Here is a 24,579-nt window from a genome sequence, read left to right as displayed (position 1 = left end):
TGTGTCTTATCTCCACTATTCACAAAGTACCAAGGTGGCTTTAGAAAAACTTGACACCCACTACCTTCCCCATAAAAATTATATTCTCTCATATGCACGTGGTATTTTCTCAAGCCTATATGAAATATGAAGGAATGGGGATCCCTGGATGGCTCAGCGGTTTGATGCCTGCCTTTGGCCCAGGGCGTAGTCCTGGAGACCCGGGATCGAGTCCCGCACCGGGCTCCCTGCATGGAGCCTGCTTCTCCCTCTGCCTGTGTCTCTGCCTGTGTGTGTGTGTGTGTGTGTGTATGTCTCCCATGAATAAATAAATAAATAATATTTTTAAAAAAATATGAAGGAGTCCCAGGGTGGCTCAATCGGTTAAGTGTCTGCCTTCTGCTCAGGTCACAGGCCCAGGGTCCTGGGATCAAATCTCACATGGGGCTCCCTGCTCAGAGAGAGCCTGCTTCTCCCTCTCCCTCTGCCTCTTCCTGCCACTCCACCTGCTTCTCCGTGGTTTCTCTGTGTCAAATAAATAAAGGGACGCCTGAGTAGCTCAATGGTTGAGCATCTGCCTTCAGCTCAAGGTGTGGTCCAGGAATCTCAGGATTGAGCCCCACATATGGCTCCCCACTTCTCCCTCTGCCTAGGTCTCTGCCTCTCTCTCTCCTCTCTCCCTCTCTCTCTCTCTCTCTCTCTCTCTCTCTCTCTCGTCTCTCATGAATAAACAAATAAATCTTTAAAAATAAATAAAAATATAAATGTTCACAATTTGCATTCCCACAATTTGCATTCCTTTGCAATATACAACCTAAGTAAAACTGTCTTTTACTTAAAATGTATTAACAACTTAATAGCGTGCATTTAGCAGAGTCTAAAAAAAAAAAAAAAAAAACACTTTACATAGATTAACTCATTTTATCCTTAAAACAACCCTAAGAAGGGGATCCCTGGGTGGCTCATCGGTTTAACACCCGCCTTTGGCCCAGGGTACGATCCTGGGGTCCCGGGATCAAGTCCCGCCTCGGGCTCCTGGCAGGGAGCCTGCTTCTCCCTCTGCCTGTGTCTCTGCCTCTCTATGTCTATCATGAATAAATAAAATCTAAAAAAAAAAAAAAAAAACCTAAGAAGAAACTTTTTATAAACCACGCTTTCCAGATGAGGCACGGAGAAGTGAATTAACCCGCCCACTGGTCACACAGCTGCCAAGTACAGAGTTCGGCCGCAAACCGGGCAATCCCTCTGCAGTGTGCAGGTCCCAAGGGCTCCAACCTCGCACAGCCAAGCGGGTTCAAGGCCTGCGCCGCGTCCAGGTCCCAGCAAGGCTGCAGCTCGCAAACCCTTCCTGGCTAGAACCCTGCAGCCGTGGGTCGCCAGGCCCAAGGCTCCGAGGACCGAGGGCCGTGGTCACGCCTTCGCCTGTTGCCGGGGGCAAGCCCTGTGCTTTGCACGCAGCGCGCTCTCCCTCTGTCAAATACGGAGGCCGTGCAAGGCGGGGAAGCGCTCCCCGGGTCCACCCCGGGCCCGTCCCGCAGCCCGCAGCCCGCAGCCCGCAGCCCGCAGCCCGCCGGAGCGCCGAGCCCCACCGCGCCGCCTGCCGCCCGTAGCCAGCAGGTGTCGCCGCGGCGTCCCCGGAGCCGGAGGGCGGAGCGGCCGCAGACCGCGAGGAGCATGTGGACGCTCGGGCGCCGCGCCGCCGCCGGCCTCCTGCCCCGCTCGGCACCCCCGGGCTCAGCCGCGGCCGGCGCGGGGACCCGGGGGCCCACGAGGGCCGCCCCGCTCCACGGCGGCCGGGGGCTGCGCGTCGGGACAGGAGCTGCCCGCGGGCCCAGCCACGCCGTGAGTACCGCGCCGCGCAGCCGACCGGGCCGCAGGCCGGCGGAGGAGGCCGCGCACGCTGGGACGCTGCGGGCACGCGCGCTCACGGGGCTCCGGCGGCGCCGCGGCCCGGGGACGCGCTCTGCGGGCGGGGGCGCGCTCTGCCGGCCGGGCACGCGCTCTGCCCGCGGGAGACGCGCTCTGCCGGCCGGGCCTGCGCTCTGCGGCCGGGGACGCGCTCTGCCGGTCGGGCATGCGCTCTGCTCGCGGGAGACGCGCTCTGCCAGCCGGGCACGCGCTCTGCCAGCCGGGCATGCGCTCTGCCGGTCAGGCATGCGCTCTGCCGGTCGGGCATGCGCTCTGCCCGCGGGAGACGCGCTCTGCGGGCGGGAACGCGCTCTCCTGGCCGGACGTGCGCTCTGCCGGTCAGGCATGCGCTCTGCGGCCGGGGACGCGCTCTGCCGGTCGGGCATGCGCTCTGCCCGCTGAGGACGCGCTCTGCCAGCCGGGCATGTGCTCTGCGGCCGGGGACGCGCTCTGCCCGCGGGGGACGCGCTCTGCGGGCGGGGACGCGCTCTGCGGGCGGCGGGCGGCGGGGGAGCGCGCTGCCCTCTCCGCGGGGTGCCCGGCCGCGCAGCCCGCCTCCTGGTGCCCGGGGTCACGTTTGCACCGGCCTGTGCTTTCCGGTGCGAAAGGGCAGTGCACTGCCACGGCGGGGGACACGCAGCGCGGAGGCCCGGCACCCGCCCGACCGCCCACGGAGGGAAGGTGGCGGGGGACCCGCTCCCGGGGGTCCGTGGTGGTCGCCCAGCTCGCCGCCTCCCTCGGCCAGAACTAAGGTTTAAGTGCTACTATATACGGTACTGGGTACTGCACCACACGTGTATGGCAGATGAGCCTAGCATCTGCGTAAATATATGTAAATAGACTGAAACAGCACACATACCAACAAAGCAGTGTGTAGTAGTGTGTGTTTATAACTCTAGAGCAATGTGTTCAAGAATGTGCTTTTATGAACGAAAAGCTTCCTTGGAGCCAGGTGGAACTACCAAGGCCCTGGAGCGCAGTAGGTAGCGCAGCAAAGCTTTTGGAATAGGACCCGGCCTGGGTTCCTCGGCCTGGTTCTGCAGAGCTCTGCGACCCCGGGGACCACCCCTCCCAGAGGCCTGGCTTCCTTTTCTGTCTAGAGATGAAAGGATGAGGAACGTTCATCCTGCCGAGCTGGGGTGAGGATCCAGTTGGCTGAACGTGATAATAAAGTCTTCAGCTCTGGGAGTTAATTCTCTTTCCTTCCCTTGGGGATGCAGTGAAGCATCTGACCCAGGCAATCCCAAGACCTGAGAGGAGGCAGCCCAAGGAGTGGCTGTGGAGTGAGGAAGACTCAGCGGGGTAGACGGGATGTGTAACCCGGCTTGGAGGTGGCGCTTGGAGGTGGCAAGAGAGCAGCATCCTAAAAGGGGGACCTGCCTGGGCCGGGTAGGCAGGTGGACAGTAGCTGAGTGGCTGGGTGGACCCTGCGTGGTGAAGAAGGCAGGTGAAGTCCAGCCCAAATTGCCTGTGGAGCTCTGGAATTGGGACTTGAGACTTAAACTTCCCACGGCCCTGTTATTTGACCGTGTGTGAAGAAAAGTTAGAATTGGTTGCCAACACTCAAAGTTGGGACCTTTGATACTGGATCTTGCAGCTTCTCCAGAAAAATAGGCAGTTGTGACCATGCTGGTTCCACGATGTCCCAGTGCAGAACACAGACATTTATTACCCTTCTCCTGGGCTGTTCTGTGCTGTTCCCACCTGGAGCTGCCCTGGCTTGCACTTCGACCCCTGTGGGCCATGGATTGGCAGCAGTTTTTAATTTAGGACAGTGACAAGATATGGCATGGTCTCTTGGATGGTACCTAGTGGCTGTTGAGGGCTGTTGACTCAGAAGCATGCCCAGCTTAGAGCTGCCACGCAGCGGGTGGGCACTGGACACACATTGGGATTAGGAGTCTTGGGAGGTTGGGAGATAGTAATCAACCTGAATCACCCCACTGGGCCTCCTCTACCATGTAAATTAATTGAGTTTGTTGAGCTTGTCTGTAACACAAGTTCGCTTACACATCTCCAATACTTGCGGAGTTGGGTGGATGACGATGGCAACTGGGATCACCTTGTTTAATTTGTTTTAAGGCCTGAACTGTCCTCAGGCTGACTCCTAACGTCTCTGCGCGCCAGAACTCACCAGGACCTGAGTTCAGTGGGTGGGCCTCTTCCCCATCCTTATTTTCTCTATTCCCTATCCTACTTCTACAGCACCGTGCAAAAGAAATAGAATGGGAGGTGCGTGTGTAATTCTAAATTTTCTAGTAGCTACATTACGTTGACAGAATATAAAAAAGCAGGTGAAATTAATTTCGATACCACAGTGGGACACCTGGCTGGCTCAGTTGATAGAGTATATGACTCTCCATCCCAGGGTCATTAGTTCAAGCCCCATGTTGGGCCTAGAGGTTAGTTTTAAAAAAAGATTCCAACACTACATTTATGTAATCTCGTTTTTCAAAATATTATCATCTCAACATTCTGGGTTCTCAGTAGAACCCAGAATCTACAGAAATGCTTTCCTTCTAAGTGTGCAACTCTGTGGCCCAGGGAGGCATCTGGTTCTATCAGGCACTGATCCTCAAACTTTCCCTGGTGCACTGGAGGTAGCTCCAAGGAGAGCTTGCCACATGTTGCCATCTGTTACATAACTCCATGAGCCGCTGCTGCAGCCATGTCTGCACACCTCGGAATGTTTGCAGACACCTGTGAATTTTTGTAGAGGAACAAGATCATCCCTATGACCCATGGTCTTTTGGCCTCAGGCCTGGCAAGCAGGTTATGACCTAATTCACTTTAAAAAATTTTTTTTTAATTTTTATTTATTTATTTTTTATTTTTTTTTTTAAAGATTTTATTTATTTATTCATGATAGTCACAGAGGAGAGAGAGAGAGAGAGGCAGAGACACAGGCAGAGGGAGAAGCAGGCTCCATGCACCGGGAGCCCGACGTGGGATTCGATCCCGGGTCTCCGGGATCGCGCCCTGGGCCAAAGGCAGGCGCCAAACCGCTGCGCCACCCAGGGATCCCTTAATTTTTATTTATTTATGATAGTCACAGAGAGAGAGAGAGAGAGAGAGAGGCAGAGACACAGGCAGAGGGAGAAGCAGGCTCCATGCAGGGAGCCCAACATGGGATTCGATCCCGGGTCTCCAGGATCGCGCCCTGGGCCAAAGGCAGGCGCTAAACCGCTGCGCCACCCAGGGATCCCACCTAATTCACTTTAAATTCATTTTTATTGTCTTCCACAGACAATGTACATGAATTTATACATAAATATGTGTATGTAAAATATGTGTCCTGTTTAAAGATTAATAACTGCCACATTCTCACCACTAGATTAAGAGACCGAATATTAGTTGTTCCTCGGAAGGCTCTGGGGCTCTCCTCATTACGACCAGGCCTCCCTGAGAGGAATCTGCTCTCCTGACTTGTCAGGCATTCCCCTCTTTCCTTAGAGTTGCACCCCGATATATGTCTCCGTAAACCATGCACTATGATGCAAAAAAAAAACAAAACATGCTGCATTTATTCTGCTGTGACTTTTTCCTTGTGTTCAGCATTGTTTTTGAGGTTCATTGACACTGACGCAGTGTGTCACTTAACTCATTTTCTCTGCTGGATAGTATCCCATTGGGTGAGCACGTCATACTCTATCCAGTGTCCTGGTGGCATCCATGTGATTTGCCCATGGTGCTGCTGTCACGGTGGTGCTGCTGTGGGGCCTTCCTGGGCGTGGACAAAGGCCCTTTGTGGCTGAATCCTCAGAATGGCATTGCCAGGCAAGGGACCAGGAAATACTCAACTCATTTGATGCCGAGAGTGGTTGTACTGGTTCATCCCCCCTGGAAGCGGGTGAGAACTGACTTCCAGCGTTGTGCTTTGCCGAGGCGACCCCTTTTGGGGTGAGGGCTGGCCTCCCTGCTGGCCACCCAGGCCAGGCCTCCCCAGGGTGGACCTCAGTTGAGTCATGCAGTTCCAAGGCTGGGGCCTGAGAGGGTAGGCCTAGAACCATCTCATATTTCCTCAGATGCCTCCCATGAGCCAGCCCGGTGCTGAGCCCCCAGACTGATTGAACCCTGAAGACTCAAGCTGGGCAAACCCATCACAGAGTGATCATCCAAGAGCCCCGGGTGGCTTGGAAGCAGGAGGGGTGGCTGCTGCGTGGCTTCAGGGGGAGCACTCATAATACAGCCCTCCCCACTGCGAATCCCATCTGTCGCCCACTAGCAGAGTGGGGCAGCTTCTCCCGTGGGCAGGGGCTGGATTTTGCCTCTGATCTCCTGCCTCTCTACACCTTTGTTGACATGCTCCAACACCGAAACTGACTGATCACCCTCCAGCCCTGTATTTAGGGTATTCGTCTCCTCCTGTCTAATGCTCATCACCAGTCCATATGGCAGGTACTGTGATCCCTGCCTTCAGGGGTTCTGAAAGGTTAAGCAGGTACCCAGGGAATGTGAGCTTGGGAAGAACCGGTAAGAGACCAGCAAGGAGTCTTCGGCAGCAGTTCCTTTGATGATTAGAAACAGACAAATACAGGGACGCCTGGATGGCTCAGTGGTTGAGTATCTGCCGTCGGCTCAGGTCATGATCCTGGGGTCCTGGGATTGAGTCCCACATCGGGCTCCCCGCAGAGCCTGCTTCTCCCTCTGCCTGTGTCTCTACCTCTCTCTCTCTCTCTGTGTGTTTCTTATGAATAAATAAATTAAATTAAAAAAACAAACAGCCAAATGTAAATGTCTGTTTCTGGCTGTGAGTAACTTGCATTACAGCAAACTTTGCACCCAGAACAGCCATCCAAGATATCAAAGTCAAAACCAAAAATGAAATGGGAAAAGGCTGAAGCAAAGGTGTCAGACTGCAACAGCTAGAATTTGAGAGGCCAGGCTCCTGGAGAAAAGGGAAACTCTGAGCTCCCAGTTCTCGAACTTCCCTTACATGTCCACAATCCTGTACGATTCCCAGCTGTGTGATTCTTTCCACTGTGGCCCAGACCCTGGAGCCAGATGGTGTGGGTTCAAATCCCGGCTCCTCCACTTTGTATCTGTGTGCTTGTGTGACTTTGCTCAGTTTTCTCATCCGTAAAATACAAATATGGTCTATCCTTGTGTTTCACGGATCCTGTACTTCTGAATTCACCTGCTCAGTAAAATTTATCTGTAACTCCAAAAATCACTACCTAGGGTGGATTTTGTGGTCACTCTAGGACACACAGAGAGCAGCAAAAACTTAGACTTGGCCCCACACTTGCCTGTTCCCACTGAGGTCAAACAAGATGACACTCTGGGGATCCCTAGGTGGCGCAGCGGTTTGGCACCTGCCTTTGGCCCAGGGCGCGATCCTGGAGACCCAGGATCGAATCCCACGTCGGGCTCCTGGTGCATGGAGCCTGCTTCTCCCTCTGCCTGTGTCTCTGACTCTCTCTCTCTCTCTCTCTGTGACTATCATAAATAAATAAAAATAAAAAAAAAAAAAGATGACACTCTGCCTTCTTGCCTCAGTGCCCACACTGTCATCAAGTGTCCTTTTCACCACCTACATAGTGGTACATTGTTTGCATTTTTGTGGTTTTCGTTGGTTATTTCACTATTCGTTTTTATTTTTGTTTTAAGATTTTATTTAATTTATTAAAGAGAGAGAGAGAGAACACAAGCAGAGGAGAGGCAGAAGCAGGCTCCTCGCCGAGCAGGGAGCCTGACTGGGGCTGGATCCCAGGACCCTGAGACCACAAACCCAGCCAAAGGCAGATGCTTCACCGACTGAGCCAGCCAGGCACCCCTGATTTCACTATTTGAAATGGCCCCAAACATGGTGCTTGTGATTCAACAATATGTATCAAACCAGGGCTCTTTAAACAAAAATGCATGCTAACAAGGTTATGTATGGGTCAGCTGGTCACATGAGCCTGAAGCCGGCAGGAAGCTAAGCCTGTATCTGCCCTAGCAGCATCTTGCTAACCTTGTGTTCATGGTGACCTTATAGAACAAACTATTGCGGGGCAGCCCGGGTGGCTCAGTGGTTTAGCGCCGCCTTCAGCCCAGGGTATGATCCTAGAGACCCGGGATCGGGTCCCACGTCGGGCTCCCTGAATGAAGCCTGCTTCTCCCTCTGCCTGTGTCTCTGCCTCTCTCTCTCTCTCTGTGTGTCTCTCATGAATAAATAAATAAATAAAATTAAGAAAAAAGCAACATATTTTTTTATTCATTTTTTATTTTTTATTTTTTGCATTTTTTTAAAGCAACATATTTTAAATAAATAATAAAATCACAGCCTCTGTGCTCTGCACCCCCCCTCCCATTTCTCCCTTTTCTGCTCATTTCTCAGCCCCTTGCCCTCTGCCTTCTCCTTCCTCAGCTTGCCAAGGGCACCAATAGCTCAAGAGTACGGCCTCTGAGCCCTGCTCCAAAGTGACCTTCAGAGAAGGTAAATCTTACCACCAACCACCTCAAGCTCTCGGATGCCTTCCCAGGTTGATGTCCAACTGAGTGCCATCACAAGGCCCTGTGGCCATCTCTCCATCCTCTCCCCTGCCACCTCCACTCTCATGAACCACTTTTCTCTCCTTTTACAGGCTCTGTCCTCTCCCACACTGGGGCAGATCCCTCAGCCAGGGTCCCCTCGGTTATCCAGGGTCATCCTCTGGTTATGGCATCTGTCTCACCAGCTGGTCCATAGGGCTGCTGGCCCCAGAGACGAGTGCCTGGATGCTCAGCAGTTATGTATTGGAAGAAATCAACAGGTCACATTCATTATCTCCTGCAGATCATGTTAATGAGACCTGTCCATCTGCAGTCCGATCCTCTCTTCTGTCTGCCAATGTTGTTGCTTCTATTAGTCAGATCCCGGGAGCTTTGCTGATGCTCCCTGGCCTTGCTTGTGCTGATCACTACATAACTCGAACAGCCTGGAGCAGTGCTGCCCATGGAGCTTCCTGTGATGGTGACCGTCCTACATGCCACTAGCCACAGGAGGCCACAGGACACTTGAAACATGGCCTTCCAGAACATAGAAGTCCTGGAAGTGGCACTTGCCCCCTCACTCAAATTTTAGCGGGAGGTGACAGGAAAGAACTTCTTTTTTTTTTTTTTTTTAATATTGTTTTTTCAATTTTTATTTATTTATGATAGTCACAGAGAGAGAGAGAGAGAGAGAGGCAGAGATATAGGCCGAGGGAGAAGCAGGCTCCATGCACCGGGAGCCCGATGTGGGATTCGATCCCGGGTCTCCAGGATCGCGCCCTGGGCCAAAGGCAGGCGCCAAACCGCTGCGCCACCCAGGGATCCCCCAGGAAAGAACTTCTTAAATTTCATGTCAATAAATTTAAACTTAAATAGTAGCCTGTAGCTCTGGGCTATTACACTGGACAGCACAGGCTTGGAGAGAGCCAGAGCAAACTCCAGGTAATGCATTACAAGGTAAAAACATTCCAGAAGTACTGGGGGGGGGGGGGGGAGCGATTTAGCCTGGTTTATTCTCAAATGCACAAGTAGTGAAATCTAAACCTTGCGTTTACAGACTGTAATACACTGAAAAATGATAATATTCTTCACAGACTGTAATACACTGAAAAATGATAATGTTCTTCTCAACTTTGGCTTTTAGAATTTGAGCCTCCACCACCTCAATCAGCTTGTGAATGTCAAAAAGCAGAGTGTCTGTTTGATGAATATGAGGACAGTGGGAACTGTGAGCAGCCCTGGGTAAGATAAAGCACCTTCCACATCAGAGAGCCCTCCCCCCTCCTCCCTCCTTCTCTCCCTCAATACATAATGTGTGCATAGCTGCTCATACTTCTATTATATTTTTAATTTTTTTCCTTTTCTGGGACGCCTGAGTGGCTTAGTGGCTGAGCATCTGCCTTTAACAGTGTGATCCCGGGTTCCTAGGATTGAATCCTGCATCAGGCTCCCTGCATGGAGCCTGCTTCTCCCTCTGCCTATGTCTCTGCCTCTCTGTGTGTGTGTCTCTCATGTATAAATAAATAAAATCTTTAAGAAATAAAAATTAAAAATAAAAATAAGTAATATAAAATATTTTTTTCCTTTTCTCTTACCAGTTTAAAAAAAAAGCCCATCGCACCCAAACCTGTTTTCTCCCTTAGCAGCAGCACTCATAAGCATCTTTCTATATCACCAACTACCTACCACATTGCTTTATTATTCTTTTTAGGTAGCTCCACCCGCAGTGTGAAGCCCAACATGGGGTTGAAATCACAACCCTGAGATCAACACCTGAGCTGAAATCAGGAGTCAGATACTTAACCAACCAAGCCATGCCGGCGCCCTTCTACTACATTATTTTTAATGAAATATTATTAAAAGTTATGGTTGTATCACAGTTCATTTAACCTATCCCCTATTGCTGGACATTTAGGTTGTTTCCAGAGTTCTATTATTATTCTCTCTGGTGACTTAGCAGTTAGTGTAGGCAAAGACTCTATAACGAGGAGACCCAGAACTGTAATGGTTCAGGCTGGGAGTGGTTCGTGTCCTCATGGTCAAACAGTCCAGGGTGGGCATGCCTCTATGCAGTGAGTTAGGCAGCCGGGGTCCTTCCAACTTCCTATCACTTGTCAGTACCTTACTGTTGTCTGCACCTAGGAGCCCGGTGACCCTGCCCAGGTTCCAATCCACAGAAAGGGACCGGAGCATGGAAGTCCTGAAAGTGGCACTTGTCCCTCACTCAGATTTTAGTGGGAAGAATTTGGTCATAGGACCCCAGCTAACTGCAGGGGATGCTGGGAATCTAGCCTCTTGGGTGCCCTGGAAGGATGTGGTGGGTTTGGTGCAAAGCTCCAGTCTGCTACAGTCTGCTCCCCACCGCCGATGTTTGCATGGCCCCTCCTCCCACACATAGACTCACACACACATTGGCCTCTAACCCCAAGGCTGCCACCACAGGCCCAGATGGTCCCTCATCCACCTCAAAGGCCAAGATTTCCAGGTGACATGAGGTCCTCTTTCTGGAGTAGCTTCTTTGACTTATACACACATGCACGCACACACACACAAACACACACACCTGATGGAGAGGGGTTCTTCACTTCCTGGCCAACTCTTGATATTATCTGTCTCTTTCAGATATTGTCTGTCTCTTTTTAATCATTCTGGTGGTATCTCATTATGAATTTTTTAAAATTTTATTCATTTATTCGTGAGAGACACAGAGAGACAGGCAGAGACATAGGCAGAAGGAGAATCAGGCTCCTCACAGGGAGCCAGATATGGAACTCCATCCCAGGACCGCTGGATCACACCCTAAGCCAAAGGTGCCCCTCATTGTGATTTTTTAATGTGTGTTATCCTGAAGATTAACAAAGGTATACCTACCCCTTGTCATGTGTTCACTGGCCATTTAAATATCTTTTTATTTTCTTTGGTTTTTTTTTTTTTTTTTTTTTTTTTTTTTGAGAGAGAGAGAGAGCACAAATTGGGGGGAGGGGCAGAGGGAAAGGAGACTCCCCACTGAGCAGGGAGCCTGACTTGGGGCTTGATCCCAGAATTCTGAGATCATGACCGACGCAGACACTTAACTGACTGAGCCACCCAGGTGTCCCTGGATATCTCATTTGAAATGATATCTGTTTTAGTATTTTACCTTTTTCTATTGGGTTTTCTTTTTCCTATTGACTTGTAGTTCTTTATGTATTCTGGAAATAAGTCCCTTTTCAGATACATGTAATGCAAACATTTTCTCCCACATTGTTGTTGGCCCAACATAAATTTTAATAATAAAAACACAAGCAATGGAAATAAGCATAATGTCCAGCTGAAGAAGTCAGGTTGAATAAATCATATAAAATAAAATACCATGAAAGTCTGTATGTACTAATATGGAACAATTTCCAGGGTACATTAAATAAAAACTGTAAGGTGCTTCAATTTCTGTATTAAAAAGAATACAAAATTCCAGATGGATACAGAAGAGACTTCTTTGTAGTTGACTGTGCATGCGGGCTGCTTACTTGAAAAGAAAGGGATTCTTCTGTAAAATTCTTTCATGCTGATTAAAATTTCTGTGTGCATGGTAGCTATTTTCCTTGAATTTTTTAAAGTTTAAGTAAAAACTGGATGTGTTGGAGTGCCTGGCTGGTTCAGTCAGTGAATCATGCGACTCTTGATCTTGGGGTCGTGAGTTCAAGCCCCACACTGGGCATAGTGCTTATTAAAAATAAATTAAGTAAATAAATAAATGTGTGGGTTTTGACATTAATAAACTGGAGGAGTTTGGTAAATATGTGTTTTGGGCGGTTTTCGTGTTTTCCCTGCAGCTCTCTGGATGAGACCACTTATGAACGACTGGCAGAGACGACACTGGACTCCTTAGCAGAGTTCTTTGAAGACCTTGCAGACAAACCTTACACATTGGAAGACTATGATGTCTCTTTTGGGGTACCTCTCTGCTTATTTTCTTATGTCTGTTTCTTCTCTAAGAATTCTAGCTTATAAAACAAATGCAGAAATACATTTCCCCCTCCAGTGGAGTTACGCATCCAGCAGCAGGCAGTTACCGATAGGACCAAGAGACTGGAGTTTTATGTTCTCGCCCTATGACCTTGGGCAAGTCACAGCCTCTATGAGCCCCTGTTTCTGCTTAAAAATACCGGTTCTCAAACTCCCTCTTGGTGCCTGTGAAGGTAAATCAGGGAGGGACCAGGCATGTGTTTGTCTAGCAAGAGGACTCTCTTGCAGGCATGGGCAGCTCTGAACTAGGCCACTCCTTCTCCAGCCGGGTGTGCTCAGAGCACACAGACAGGGGTTCCTCTTCTGGGGGGTTCTGATTTGGCAGGTCAGGGTATATTCTCAGGAAGCATATTTTCTAAAAGCTCACCTGGGATTTTAACATACACCCTGGGTCCCACCCCTAGATAATTTTTATTTAGTTGGTCTGAGAATATGGCCCAGGCAGGGCAGGGGAGGTTTCTTAGTATTTATTTATTTATTTATTTATTTATTTATTTATTTATGTATGTATGTATGTATGTATGTATGTATGTATGTATGTATGTATGTATGTACGTATGTATGTTTTTTAGTTTTTATAATCAGTCCTAGGATGATCCTAAACGCAGGTGGCGGCAGGCGGATCCCTGAAGCCAAGGGAGTGCTGCTCTACATCGACTGGCCACCGGGTGGCAGCCCCGAGTCGGGGTGCACCTTTGCCTTTAGCATGCTGTTCCGGCTGCAGGGAGGGCTCCTTTTCTGGCAGGAGAAAATCCCCACCGAGGTTAATCCTCTCGAGAGCAATTAATTAATAGTCAGAAATGTTATGAAATGGAATTATTTTGGACAACCAGCTGTTGGGCTAACGTGATAGGAACAGTGTGGGATATTATTACTGGGGAAGCCCTTGGGCAGAGAAGGGACTCCCTCCGATGGAGCAGGGAGCAGAATCTGGAGGATTTCCAGCCTAGTGGCAAGGACAGTGAGGGACTTGGAGGTCAAATTCAGGCGATGGGGCAAATAAGGACTGGCTGCCTTCCAGGTGGATTAGGTGACTGTGGTGAGCATCGCCCAGGCAGGGTGCTGTAAGTGCTTACACAGACAGCCTTGGAAGGCAAGCTGCTGGGAGACCATTACTAACTGGCCTCCCCAGGTTGACTGTGGGATGAGGGAGCTGGGGGCGGTTACAGGGCTCTTCTCCCCCAGCCTCCCTACCAGGGGCTGGCTGTACTTCTAGGGAAACCCGGTCCCTGGCTAAACTCGGCCATACATGCAAACATTCATTAACATGCCACAAAAGCAGCCACACCGCCCATTCTTCTAAGATTAGTGAGAATACTTAGTGACTCAAGTATTTTGCATGAATGTTTCATTAGTAGTGAATGTGCCAGTGTTCTAACAGCTGGATTCTGTGTACCTCCCCAAATCAAGGAGCAAAGGCTCCTGCTCAGGGGCGCCTGGGTGGTTCAGTTGGTTGAGTGGCTGACTCTTGATTTCAGCTCAGGGTCCTGGGAGTGAGCAGCAGTGTCAGGCTCTGTGCTCAGCGGGGAGTCTGCTTCTCCCTCTGTCTCTGCTCCCCCTCCCGCTATTCTCTCTCTCTAACAAATAAATAAATCTTAAAAAAAAAAAAAAAAAAAAAAAGACCCTACCCAGTGGTAGGTCACAGGACCCTACCTGAATCCTACCTGCAGAGTATCTCTCTGAAGAGGGACCCAGCTGCTGGGCTTTCCAGATTCTGTAACCCATTCCTGCAAAGGGAAGAGACACCTGTGTTTTTCTAGCCAGCCCATATATCTAAGTATCGTTCTCCTCACCAGGGAAAAATTATTTCTAACAAATCATTTACTAATTAGGAAATTCTCTAGTACACACATAGAAACTAAAGTATACAGTAGCTGGCTCTTTTGTTGAGACTTCTGATTGAGAACTTTGAAATGCTATCTACCCTGGGGTGTGAACTCCTGATTTGAGTCTCTCAGGTATTAGCCGACATATATTTCACATATAAATCTATTGAAACTACATTATAGGCAGTAGAATACCTGTATCACTCTTATTTGAGCTCTGTTGGGGTGTAATCTTTCCCTGTCCCCAGGGTCCAGTTGGGCATTGTCTCCTCTGGGAAGTCCTCCTAGATGCTCCAGGCAGATACCACGCTTATTCCCTTGCCCTGCACCCTGAAGGTGACTCTGTAGAGCACGGATCACTCTGTGTTGTCTCTACTTACATATCAGCTCCCATGGTGAGACTGAGTTCCTTGGCAGCCAAGACACTGTCCATTCTTGGTATCCCAATGCCTGAACCATTGCCAAGTACATGATAGAGACTTAATGTTGATTCCATTCACAAATGAAATGGGCCCACGTGCTTTTCCAAAACATACTTTCCCTGATGCCACTCAGCATCATAGACGTTTTAGCAACTTGCTCCTGGCAAAGTAGACAAATGAAAGCAGTAATCCAGAGAGACCCGAGAGCACATTTGTTCTGTTTGCTCCCTGTGGAGTGAGAAATGTGAGCAGCATCTTGGCTGTCCTGTTTTCTTGTCAGTGGAGTAGATCATCTGGGGTGTGGGTGTCTGGGTCCAGGCCTCACTCCCCACTGGCCCTGCCATTAGAGGGGACTGCCCACCACAGCAGAATGCACCTCCTGTCACTAGGCATCCATAAGTCTGCACTTGACCAGCAAAATCTGACCAGGGCTGTAAGAAGCACCATGCTGTCGGAGGGGTTACTTCCAAGCCACCTTCCTTCTTCCCCCTGGTGGAGCCCTGGGCTCTTTGACATTTTAATGAGAATTTGTTTGGTGTCATGTTCTTTACTCACTAAGCTGTTGGCATATCAGTGCCATACAGCAGAGGTTTCTTGACCTTTCCTGGAGCTTCTCCCGAGAGAAACGTACCCATATACCTGTGAGTACAATCTCAGCTTCAGGGCAGGGCAGCTTGCAGACCCCTGGAGACCATCTCTGGGTGGGTGCCAGCTTACCGACACTTGCTCAGAGGCAGCATTTCTTCTGGGTATGGAGACAAAGCATCTAGCTCTCCATCCTGGATTTGTATTTTCTTTCCAAGAGCCCCCTAAGTGAATTATCCTAACTTCTGTGAGTGGCAGTTTCTTCAGCGGGGAAGTGGGTGACATCCCTCTACTTCACGGGATTTACATTAGGATTGAACTTTAAAAGTGCCTTGCATTCATTATTCTTATTCCTTAAGAGGGGTATCTTTTTTTGAAGTGTGGGAAGCCACATATACCTGAAATTGCCCACATCAACACTGCCATCTCCTATGTGTCTATATCCACACAATGAGCTAGTGACAACAGAAATGCCTCCTTTTGCTCCCATGTGTGTAGGGCTGATGTTGACTAGCGGGAATAAGCCTCCACCAGCTGCAGATGGGGGGCTATTGTGACTGGTTAGTGACCCCCACCAGAAGCTGCTAAGTATTTTGACTCTCCCCCACGTCCCCACCCTCCTCTGCATTCAAGTCTGCCCACAAGCCCAGAATAATCTGAGTGTCCCTTATGGAATAATACTAATGAACAAAAGGCCCTCTTCATCTGGGCCACTTACAGACAGTTCCAAAAGGATCAAGAACTCCTGGTGAACCAGTAGGCAGCTAATTTCCTTCCCCTCCTTCCTCCACTTGCTAGTTTCCTCTGGAAAGAGCCTCTGGCTCCAGGGGAAAAAATAATGACACGCAATGAACAGCAGAGGGGTTGGCTGAGGATTGAGACTTTCTGCCTTGTGTAACAGCACCCTTAACTTCGCACGTTTATCAGCATCCCTGGTCACTGTTCTTTCCTCCACAAATATATTTTTGCATCCGTCCAGTATTCTGCACTAAGAACCAATGCCAACAAGCAGGCCGCTCAGATGCAGGTGCGGGGAGGAAGGTCGAGGGGCCGTGGGGGCCACGCACAGGCCCTGGTCCCAGCTGCCGGGTGTCAGGCTGACCGTGCCGGGGGTGCCTCAGCTGGGGTCATGGTCTTGGGTGGGGAGGGGTGCTGCAGAGAAGGAGCCGGGTGGAGGAGACCGCTTGAGGTCTGCATGGCTAGGAGAAACCTCACGGCTGCTTTATTAATAAGCTCTTTGTGAATGAGAGGCCAGTCCCCTGGAATCATTCCAGAAGATTTTGAGTTGGAAAGAGTTGATTTTGGCTTTCAGCAGTTGGATGTGCCATCCCTGGTTTGGTCTGTTCTAAGGGGTGACAGTGAGCAGGAGCGCATACAACCCCTGAGCGCCTGCACCCCTCCATCCCTGCCCTGAGTCTCTGGACTCTATGTTGTCCCGAGGAAGGCCGCAGGGTTGATGAGACTCAGAGTGGCCCTCTGTGCTCTCCACTACGCCCTCACCTCCCCAATGTGGGGGGCAAGGCGTGGTGGAGCACCCAAGGACCACAAATAGGTCAAACTGCAAACAATTCTGTCTCGATCCCCTGAGCCTGCTGCCTCATGGAAAAATAAGCTATGAAAGTATGTATTTGGAGGAGGAAGGAATGGGGAGTGGCTGATGAAGGGTGTGGGGTTTCTCTTTGGGGTGGTGGAAATAGTTGAGAATTAGTGGTATTTGCACACTTTGTGAAAACACTTTGTGGAATACTAAAAACTGTTGAATTATGCAATTTTAAGATACTTTTTCTTTTCTTTTTTTTAAGCAGGCAGAAGGGCAGAGGAAAAGGGGCAGAGAGAATTGCAAGCAGGCTCTATCCCACCACCTTGAGATCATGACTTGAGATGAATTCAAGAGTCAGACTCTTGGGACACCAGGGTGCTCAGCGGTTGAGCATCTGCCTTCGGCTCAGGTCGTGATCCTGGGGTCCTGGGATCCAGTCCCACGTCAGGCTCCCTGCGGGGAGCCTGATTCTCCCTCTGCCTGTCTATGCCCCTCTCTCTGTGTCTCTCATGAATAAATAAATAAATAAATAAATCTTGAAAACAACAACAACAAAAAAAGTCAGACTCTTAACCGACTGAGTGCCCCAGGTGCCTCAAGACACTTTTAAGTAAATGAAAGGTGGTAGTCCTACCAAAATAGAAAAGGTGGGTTTCAAGAAAAATTTTTTCCGCAAACTTAATGGGGTGACTAGCTGGCTCAGTGAATGGAGCATGTGATTTCTGATCTCCAGGTGGTGAGTTTGAGTCCCACCCTGGGTGTAGAGAATACTAAAAAAATTAAACTTTAAAAATAAAAATAAAAAGCGAACTTATGTACACTGTGATCCTAGTCCTTTTCAGAAATGCATTTAAAAACTGGAAGCTTGGGGATCCCTGGGTGGCTCGGCGATTTAGCGCCTGCCTTTGGCCCAGGGCACGATCCTGGAGTCCCGGGATTGAATCCCGCGTCGAGTTCCTGGCGTGGAGCCTGCTTCTCCCCTGCCTGTGCCTCTGCCTCTCTTTCTCTCTCTATGTCTATCATGAATAAATAAATAAAATATTAAAAACAAAACAAAAACAAAACTGAAAGCTGGGACAGCCCGGGTGGCTCAGCAGTTTAGTGCTGCCTTCAGCCCAGGGCCTGATCCTGGAGACCCAGGATCAAGTCCCATGTTGGGCTCTCTGCATGGAGCCTGCTTCTCCCTCTGCCTGTGTCTCTGCCTCTCCCCTTCCCCACCCCGTGTCTCTAATAAATAAATAAAATTTAAATAAATAGATAGATAGATAAATAGAAATAAAAACCGGAAGCTGATAGCTGAGAGGGAACAGCTTGTATCGTTGGTTAATGGAATCAGGAGAGCTCTTCACGTTATGGCAACATCAGCTTCTTTTAGACCCAAACAGATCTGGATTTAAGATTAGCTCTGCTGATTACTAAGTATTCCTTATTACTCTGTCCCTGTTTCCCTCATCTGTAAAGCTGGGATAATGATTCCCACCTCTGATAGTTATGGTCACAGGGAATACAATCTTACACAAAGTGTCAGATACAGCGCTTGGCACAAAGTAGGTACTGGACAGTATTGGTTAATATTTTTATTGATTTCATTTTATTTATACTCTTGTATTTCTGATGTCTGTATAATTCCTCTTTGTTTCATTTTTCATCAGAAAAAAATGTTGTTAAAAGTATAATTCGGGGCACTTGAGTGACTCAGTCGGTTGGGCATCTGCCTTCGGCTCAGGTTGTGATTCTAGGGTCCTGTGTTGGCCTCGGGGAACCTGTTTCTCCTTCTCCCTCTACCGTTCCCCTCGTGCTCTTTCTCTTTCTCTCTTATTCTTTCTCTCAAATAACATCTCTTTTAAAAAAAAAGTGTAACCCAGTTGAGTCCTCCCTTGCCTATCAGTTACATTATGTATATCATATATATTATATGTTATTATTATCACACAAACCAAACACAAAGTGTTCTAAGAAATGTTCAGGGCCTCTTGATTGGAAAGGGGCTTAGAAGCCCACAGAAAAGCGGCCGTGTGTCTCCATGGGCTATGCCCGGGGTGGGGAACAGCCAGGGGCTGCCTTTTGCACACCAGCTCCAATAAAGGGACTGGGCAGTGTGGCTGCTTCTGTAATATTCTGAGCATTCTAAAGAAACCTCAGACCTTAAGAGTAAAGGGCTCCTTTGTTTAAAGAGTGTTTTCAAATTTAAATGAGCATTTATTGAGCAAAGATGGACCAACCAGTCTTTTAAAGAATTCAGGGCCCTTGAGAGCAGCTTGTGAGATGCGTGGGAAGGATCTGAAAACAAAAACTGTCTGGAGTGTCGGCCTTCTACCAGCAGAGCTGGTGCTATGGCTCTTCTAAGACCAGCAAAGCAGGTGGTTTGACTCCTTCCCTCGACTTTGCCTGTTTTCCTTGTTTGGGTAATGAACTTGTCCTGTCCCACCTTCGGGCTGACGTGGTACCCAGGTAGAGTTGGTGTCTGCATTTTTTTAGCATCCTTTTGTGTGTTCCGATGGCCTTTGAGGGGACTAAGGCAGCAGGCAGGATGTGGAGGCTCCTCCTCAGGCAGGCCTCTGCTGCTTCCTCACCTGGAGACAGGAACACTGGGAGTCCCCGGGGAATGCGGGAGAGCACAGCCTGATTAATCAGTCTGACTGAAAGCAGTGTGCTTCTGGCATGATCTGCTCCTCCTGAACACGAAAGACGCGTCTTCACGGGTGTGTTGTGTACTTGCCAGGGTGTCGAGATATGAAGCAATTGTGACAAAGTGGTAACTTTGCTTTGTTTTATTTTCCTCATGCTTTTGCCACCTGGTCCGCCAGAGTGGTGTTTTAACAGTTAAACTGGGTGGAGATCTAGGAACCTACGTGATCAACAAGCAGACCCCAAACAAGCAAATCTGGTTATCTTCACCATCCAGGTACGTCCGGACATCGGCACCCGTTGTTGTTCAGCTCCTGTGAGGTGTGGTGTTGTGGACTCTCTAAGAGGAGAGTGGCCTCGGGGCTGGGTGTCTGTGAGCGCACCTCTCCTGATGCTTCCTGCTCACCCCATCCTCGCAGGACAGTTTTAACTCTTCTTCTGTAGCTTCAGTCAGCCAGTGATCTGGCTGCTATAAGCAGGTATTGAGATATTGGCAAGATCTGAAACAAAAAGTTTATCACTTTTCAGAACCTGCCCTGGATAGTTTGTATTAAATCATTCATTGCCCTGCCTTTTTAAAAGCCACTTTTGGGGACACCTGGGTGGCTCAGCAGTTGAGTGTCTGCCTTTGGCTCAGGGCATGATACCGGGGTTCTGGGATTGAGTTCCGCATTGGGCTCCCCACAGGGAGCCTGCTTCTCCCTCTGCCTATATCTCTGCCTCTCTCTCTCTCCCTCTCTTCTTTCTCTCTCTCTCATGAATAAATAAATAAAATCTTTAAAAATAAAAAAGCCACTTTTGATGCTGCAGCCTCAGAATGAGCTGCACTTTGCCTTCAAAGCAGGTTAAAGTTTGACCTTTAGCTTGTTTTCAGCATCTTGCCAAAGGTTGGTTGCATTCTCTCTGTGGAGGTGGGAGTGTGTCTTAAGCTGGGACTCTAGGGCATTGAATCCCTCCTGCCTTTTCCATCAATGTGCTTTCAGTGTAGTGGAAGAAAAGACTGTGTCGGAGGCCGCCTGCTCTGCATCTCAAGGCCTGAGTGTGCAGGGAGAGAGGGTCCCTGTCCATCTGCATCTATCTGGGTGGTTATAAGGGCTCTCAGGCCAGCCTTCCTGGGTCATTAGCACTTCCAAAGGCAACATACTGACTGTGCTTTGGGAAAGGTCCAAACATAACCAGCATGTAATTCTCTGACACCCCAATGGTATTTGCATTTAAAAAAAAAAAATTATATGGGCACCTGGTGGCTCAGTCAATTAAGCATCCAACTACTGATTTGGGCTCAGGTCATGATCTTGGGAGTAGGATCGAGCCCTGAGTAGGCTCCACCCATATCAGTCTGCTTGAGATCTCTCTCTCCTCCCTCTGTTCCTCCCCTGGCTCTCTCTTTCTCTCTCAAATAAATAAATCTAAAAAAAAAAAAAAAAATTATAACTCTTCTCCTGTCCCAACATTCATATCATTTTTTAGGCAGTTAACATCATACTCTTTATCATGCCATGTTATATAATTATTTGTTCAAAATAAATAAGGTGTTATGCCTTCTTTGCCCTAGTCTCATCTAGGAAGCATGTTATAATTCAACAAACAATTCCAGAAATCACTCATTTCTAGCAAGGCCCTTATAGATTACATTGCTTTTTATTTTTTCATTTTTTTCTTAAGACTTTATTTATTCATAGAGACAGAGAGAGAGAGGCAGACACAGGCAGAGGGGGAAGCAGGCTCCATGTAGGGAGCCCGACATGGGACTCAATCCCGGGTCTCCAGGATCATGCCCTGGACTGAAGGTGGCACTAAACCACTGAGCCATCGGGCTGCCCTATTTTTTTTCATTTTTCAAAATATTTTTTAAATGTATTTATTTATGAGAGACAGAGACATAGAGGGAGAAGCAGGCTCCCTACAGGGAGCCTGATGTGGGACTCGATCCCAGGACCCCGGGATCACAACCTGAGCCAAAGGCAGACACTCAACCACTGAGCCACCCAGTTCTCCCTGTATTGCTTTTTAGACCCAGTTAACTTGAAATTAGGTGTTTTATCCTACGTGAGACAATTAGCCTGTTCTCTTTGGCCTCAAACAGTTGTCCCAATCCTAACCAAAACCATGCATGAGGACTGTACATTCTTACCCTTCGCGTCTGGAGGAACCATATGAGAAACTGAGTGGATGTGTTCAAACCCAGCTGTCACCTTTGGGATTTGTGGCTATATAAATATGGGCAGGGCACAGGAACCATCTGTATGGCTCCACGAAAGGAATTCCCTCTGTGTTGTATCTGGAGGCCAAAAAAGTCTGTACCATGTTTGGACACACCTGCCAGCAATATGATCCTACCCCAGGCTTGTTTGATCTGTAATTCAAAATGGAAATATGGAAAGAAATTCTGTCAAGCAGACATTTACTATCACAGATACTGTGTTCCTTAAGAAAAAAAATTATTTTTCCACTCAACTTTTTATGTCCAAAAGAATCTTAAATGGGAATGCATTTCTGATATTTTGGGTGGTTGTTTTGTTTTATTTTGTTTTGTTTTAAATGACAGCTTTTCAGGTCCTGTGGAAACAGTGGTCTCTCCCAACTAGCTTGCCATCCTGAGGAGGTAGGTTGTAGGGTGGGATAAAGCAGAGGTCTGGGTGGACACCTGGTTGGGAGCAGTGGAGGAGCCTGCAGGTTTCTCACCCTCTCCCTGGCATTTCGGCAGCAAATCTGAGTCCAAGGCCCAAGGAATGTTCTCTGTATTTGGTCCAGACTATCAGTTCTTTCTCTATGGCCTGGATCATTTGTATTTGACTGGTCGTGTGTATTAAACAAAGGCCCTAGTCCTTGGGGTTTGTCCCTATTATCTCCACGATTATAAACATGGTCAAACCCAAGCATTTGGTTGATAATACAGAAATCTTTGATGCTTTTTGTATAGTCCGCCAAGATGCTTCCCTTCTAAGCTTCCCTCTTCCCTGGCAAACTCCTTCCAGTCTTGACTTTGGGAAATCTCTCCCTGAGAATGCAGGTGGACCAGGCGCCCCTTCTTGTGAGCTCCCAGGGCTCCCTGCTCCATCTCCATCAAGGCATGCCTGTGCATCGTCACTGTCTGCTGGCAAGCCTGCCACTAGTCTGAGTAGAGGCAGAATTAACGGGCACTGTTGTGTACATCTGGAATGACCAGACATGTCAAAACCCTACTACATCCAGGTCCACACAAATAACTCTTCCCAGCATGAATGGATATACACTATTGTTCATTGAACGAGCTTGAGGTGGAGAAACTCTCAGTTTCATGGATTTAAAATATATTTGGGGGGGGGGGGGGGGACGCCTAGTGGCTCAGTGGTGGAGCATCTGCCTTTGGCCCAGGGAGTGATCCTGGAGTCCCGGGATCAAGTCCCACATCAGGCTCCTTGCATGGAGCCTACTTCTCCCTCTGCCTATGTCTCTGCCTCTCTCTCTCGGTGTCTCTCATGAATAAATAAATAAAATCTTATAAAAAAATAAATAAAATAAAAAATATTTTTGAGAGTTGCCTGGGTGGCTCAGTCAGTTAAGTGTCTGTCTTCAGTTCAGGTCATGATCTCAGGGTCTTGGATTGGACTCCCTGCTCAACAGGGAGCCTACTTCTTCTCCTTCTGCCCCTTGCCCCACTCATGCTCTCTCTTAAAAAAAAAAAAAAAAGAACAAAAACACCATAATACCATATATATATGTATATATTATATATTTTACACATATGTATATATTATATATGTGTATATTTTATATATATATATAATAGTATAGGTGATCACCAGGAGCTGGGGAGAGGAGAGGGTGAGGTGCAGAAGTGTTTTGGTAGATAGAGGTAGTGGTTGCACATGCTATAAATGTACTAAAATCATAATAACAATAATACAGGTAAGGGAAAGTTTGTCAGTGGTACACTAATGGCTATAATTTTAAAACATTGCTCTGGGGGTACCCGGATGGCTCAGTGGTTGGGCATCTGCCTTTGGCTCAGGTCGTGACCCCAGGGTACTGGGATTGAGTCCCACATTGGGCTCCCCGCAGGGAGCCTGCTTCTCCCTCTGCCTGTGTCTCTGCCTCTCTCTCTGTGTCTCTCATGAGTAAATAAATAAATCTTAAAACAAACAAACATAAAAACCACTGCTCTGACCTAGCAGGTATCATATGTGAGTTAGGAAAAGCGAAAGATCAGAATGTGATTTACAGAGACTCATCGATAGGGTTCAGATGTTTTCAGGTCTTAAGAATTGTTCTGTTGAATTGTTGCAGGGGATAAATTGTATATTTATTTTTAAATAGAAAGACCCTGAGACTAGAAGTCAAATGGATGCTTTGTGAAATGGACTTTCTGGAGCTTTCTTCCAGTCTGTGTCTGGATGGCAGCATTTCCTCCAAAGGGCTGTCCTCATGGACCTCCTATATATTTATTGTGTCTTGCAGTGGGCCCAAGCGCTACGACTGGACTGGGAAGAACTGGGTGTACTCCCATGACGGTGTGTCCCTCCACGAGCTGCTGGCCACAGAGCTGACTAAAGCCTTCAAAATCAAACTGGACTTATCTTCTCTGGCCTATTCTGGAAAAGGCACTTGAGGCCCAGCTTTGTTCCAAAGACCTTAAAAGCTAAAAAGCCAAGACCCCAGCTTCATCCTGCAGCTGAGTATCTGTTTTTTTCCATTCCTGCTTTTGAGGACAGTTGTGGCATGTGACGGCTCTGTGAAAAGAGTGTGTTGCCTCCCACTGTCCCCCAAATTTGGATTTTTAATTTCTATAGTTTCGGGGGGAGGGGGTCTTTGTGTTTTTGTTTTGTTTTGTTTTGTTTTTGTTTTTTTGTTTTTAGGATTTGTTGTCTGGTTTCTTTCTTCCCAGGATATCTCTTCTTTTTCTCATGCCCATATATGCATACATTTATATATAACCTTACAACAAAGAAAAATAAGAAGGAAAAATGACTTGATTTCACTATTCCTACTTTAAAGGATTTAACTGCCTAAAACCATGTGAAGAGCGGCTGGCCCCACCTCCCTCTTCAGTCCCCAAAGACTCATTAAAGAGTTGCCTATAAATGTTGCCACGCCTCTTGAAAATGTCAACATTCCTAAGCCCATTAGTAGGAAAGTGTCAGTGACATTCAGGAATTCTCAAACTAAAGATCATTCTCTGTTTACACTTCGTGTCTGCTAAGGTGCAGCCTGCATGGGAGACTCGGGTACGCAATGCTGTTTCTTCCAC

At 48.3% G+C, this 24,579-nt stretch overlaps 1 protein-coding gene and 1 long non-coding RNA gene across 3 annotated transcripts in view; one reads left to right on the top strand and one right to left on the bottom strand.

The window, feature by feature from the left end:
* The first annotated feature begins 1,638 nt into the window (after window positions 1–1,638).
* FXN (frataxin) lies at window positions 1,639–24,417 on the top strand. Its single transcript, XM_072838888.1, has 5 exons — window positions 1,639–1,821; window positions 9,488–9,585; window positions 12,156–12,276; window positions 19,529–19,626; window positions 23,790–24,417. The coding sequence occupies exons 1-5, from the start codon at window positions 1,654–1,656 to the stop codon at window positions 23,938–23,940; spliced, it is 636 nt and encodes a 211-aa protein (XP_072694989.1). The 5' UTR covers window positions 1,639–1,653; the 3' UTR covers window positions 23,941–24,417.
* The window catches only part of LOC140640096 (uncharacterized), a 43,883-nt gene continuing 37,587 nt past the window's right edge, over window positions 18,284–24,579 (bottom strand). For both annotated transcript variants that reach the window (XR_012036747.1, XR_012036751.1), the window contains exon 2: window positions 18,284–19,849. This is a non-coding gene — a long non-coding RNA (uncharacterized lncRNA). The remainder of the gene's footprint in view (window positions 19,850–24,579) is intronic.

Source organism: Canis lupus, chromosome 1 (genome assembly GCF_048164855.1).
Source record: "Canis lupus baileyi chromosome 1, mCanLup2.hap1, whole genome shotgun sequence".
Classification (NCBI taxonomy): Eukaryota; Metazoa; Chordata; class Mammalia; order Carnivora; family Canidae; genus Canis; species Canis lupus.
Note: the sequence above shows the minus strand (reverse complement) of the source record. Positions and strands in the feature narration are given on the sequence as shown.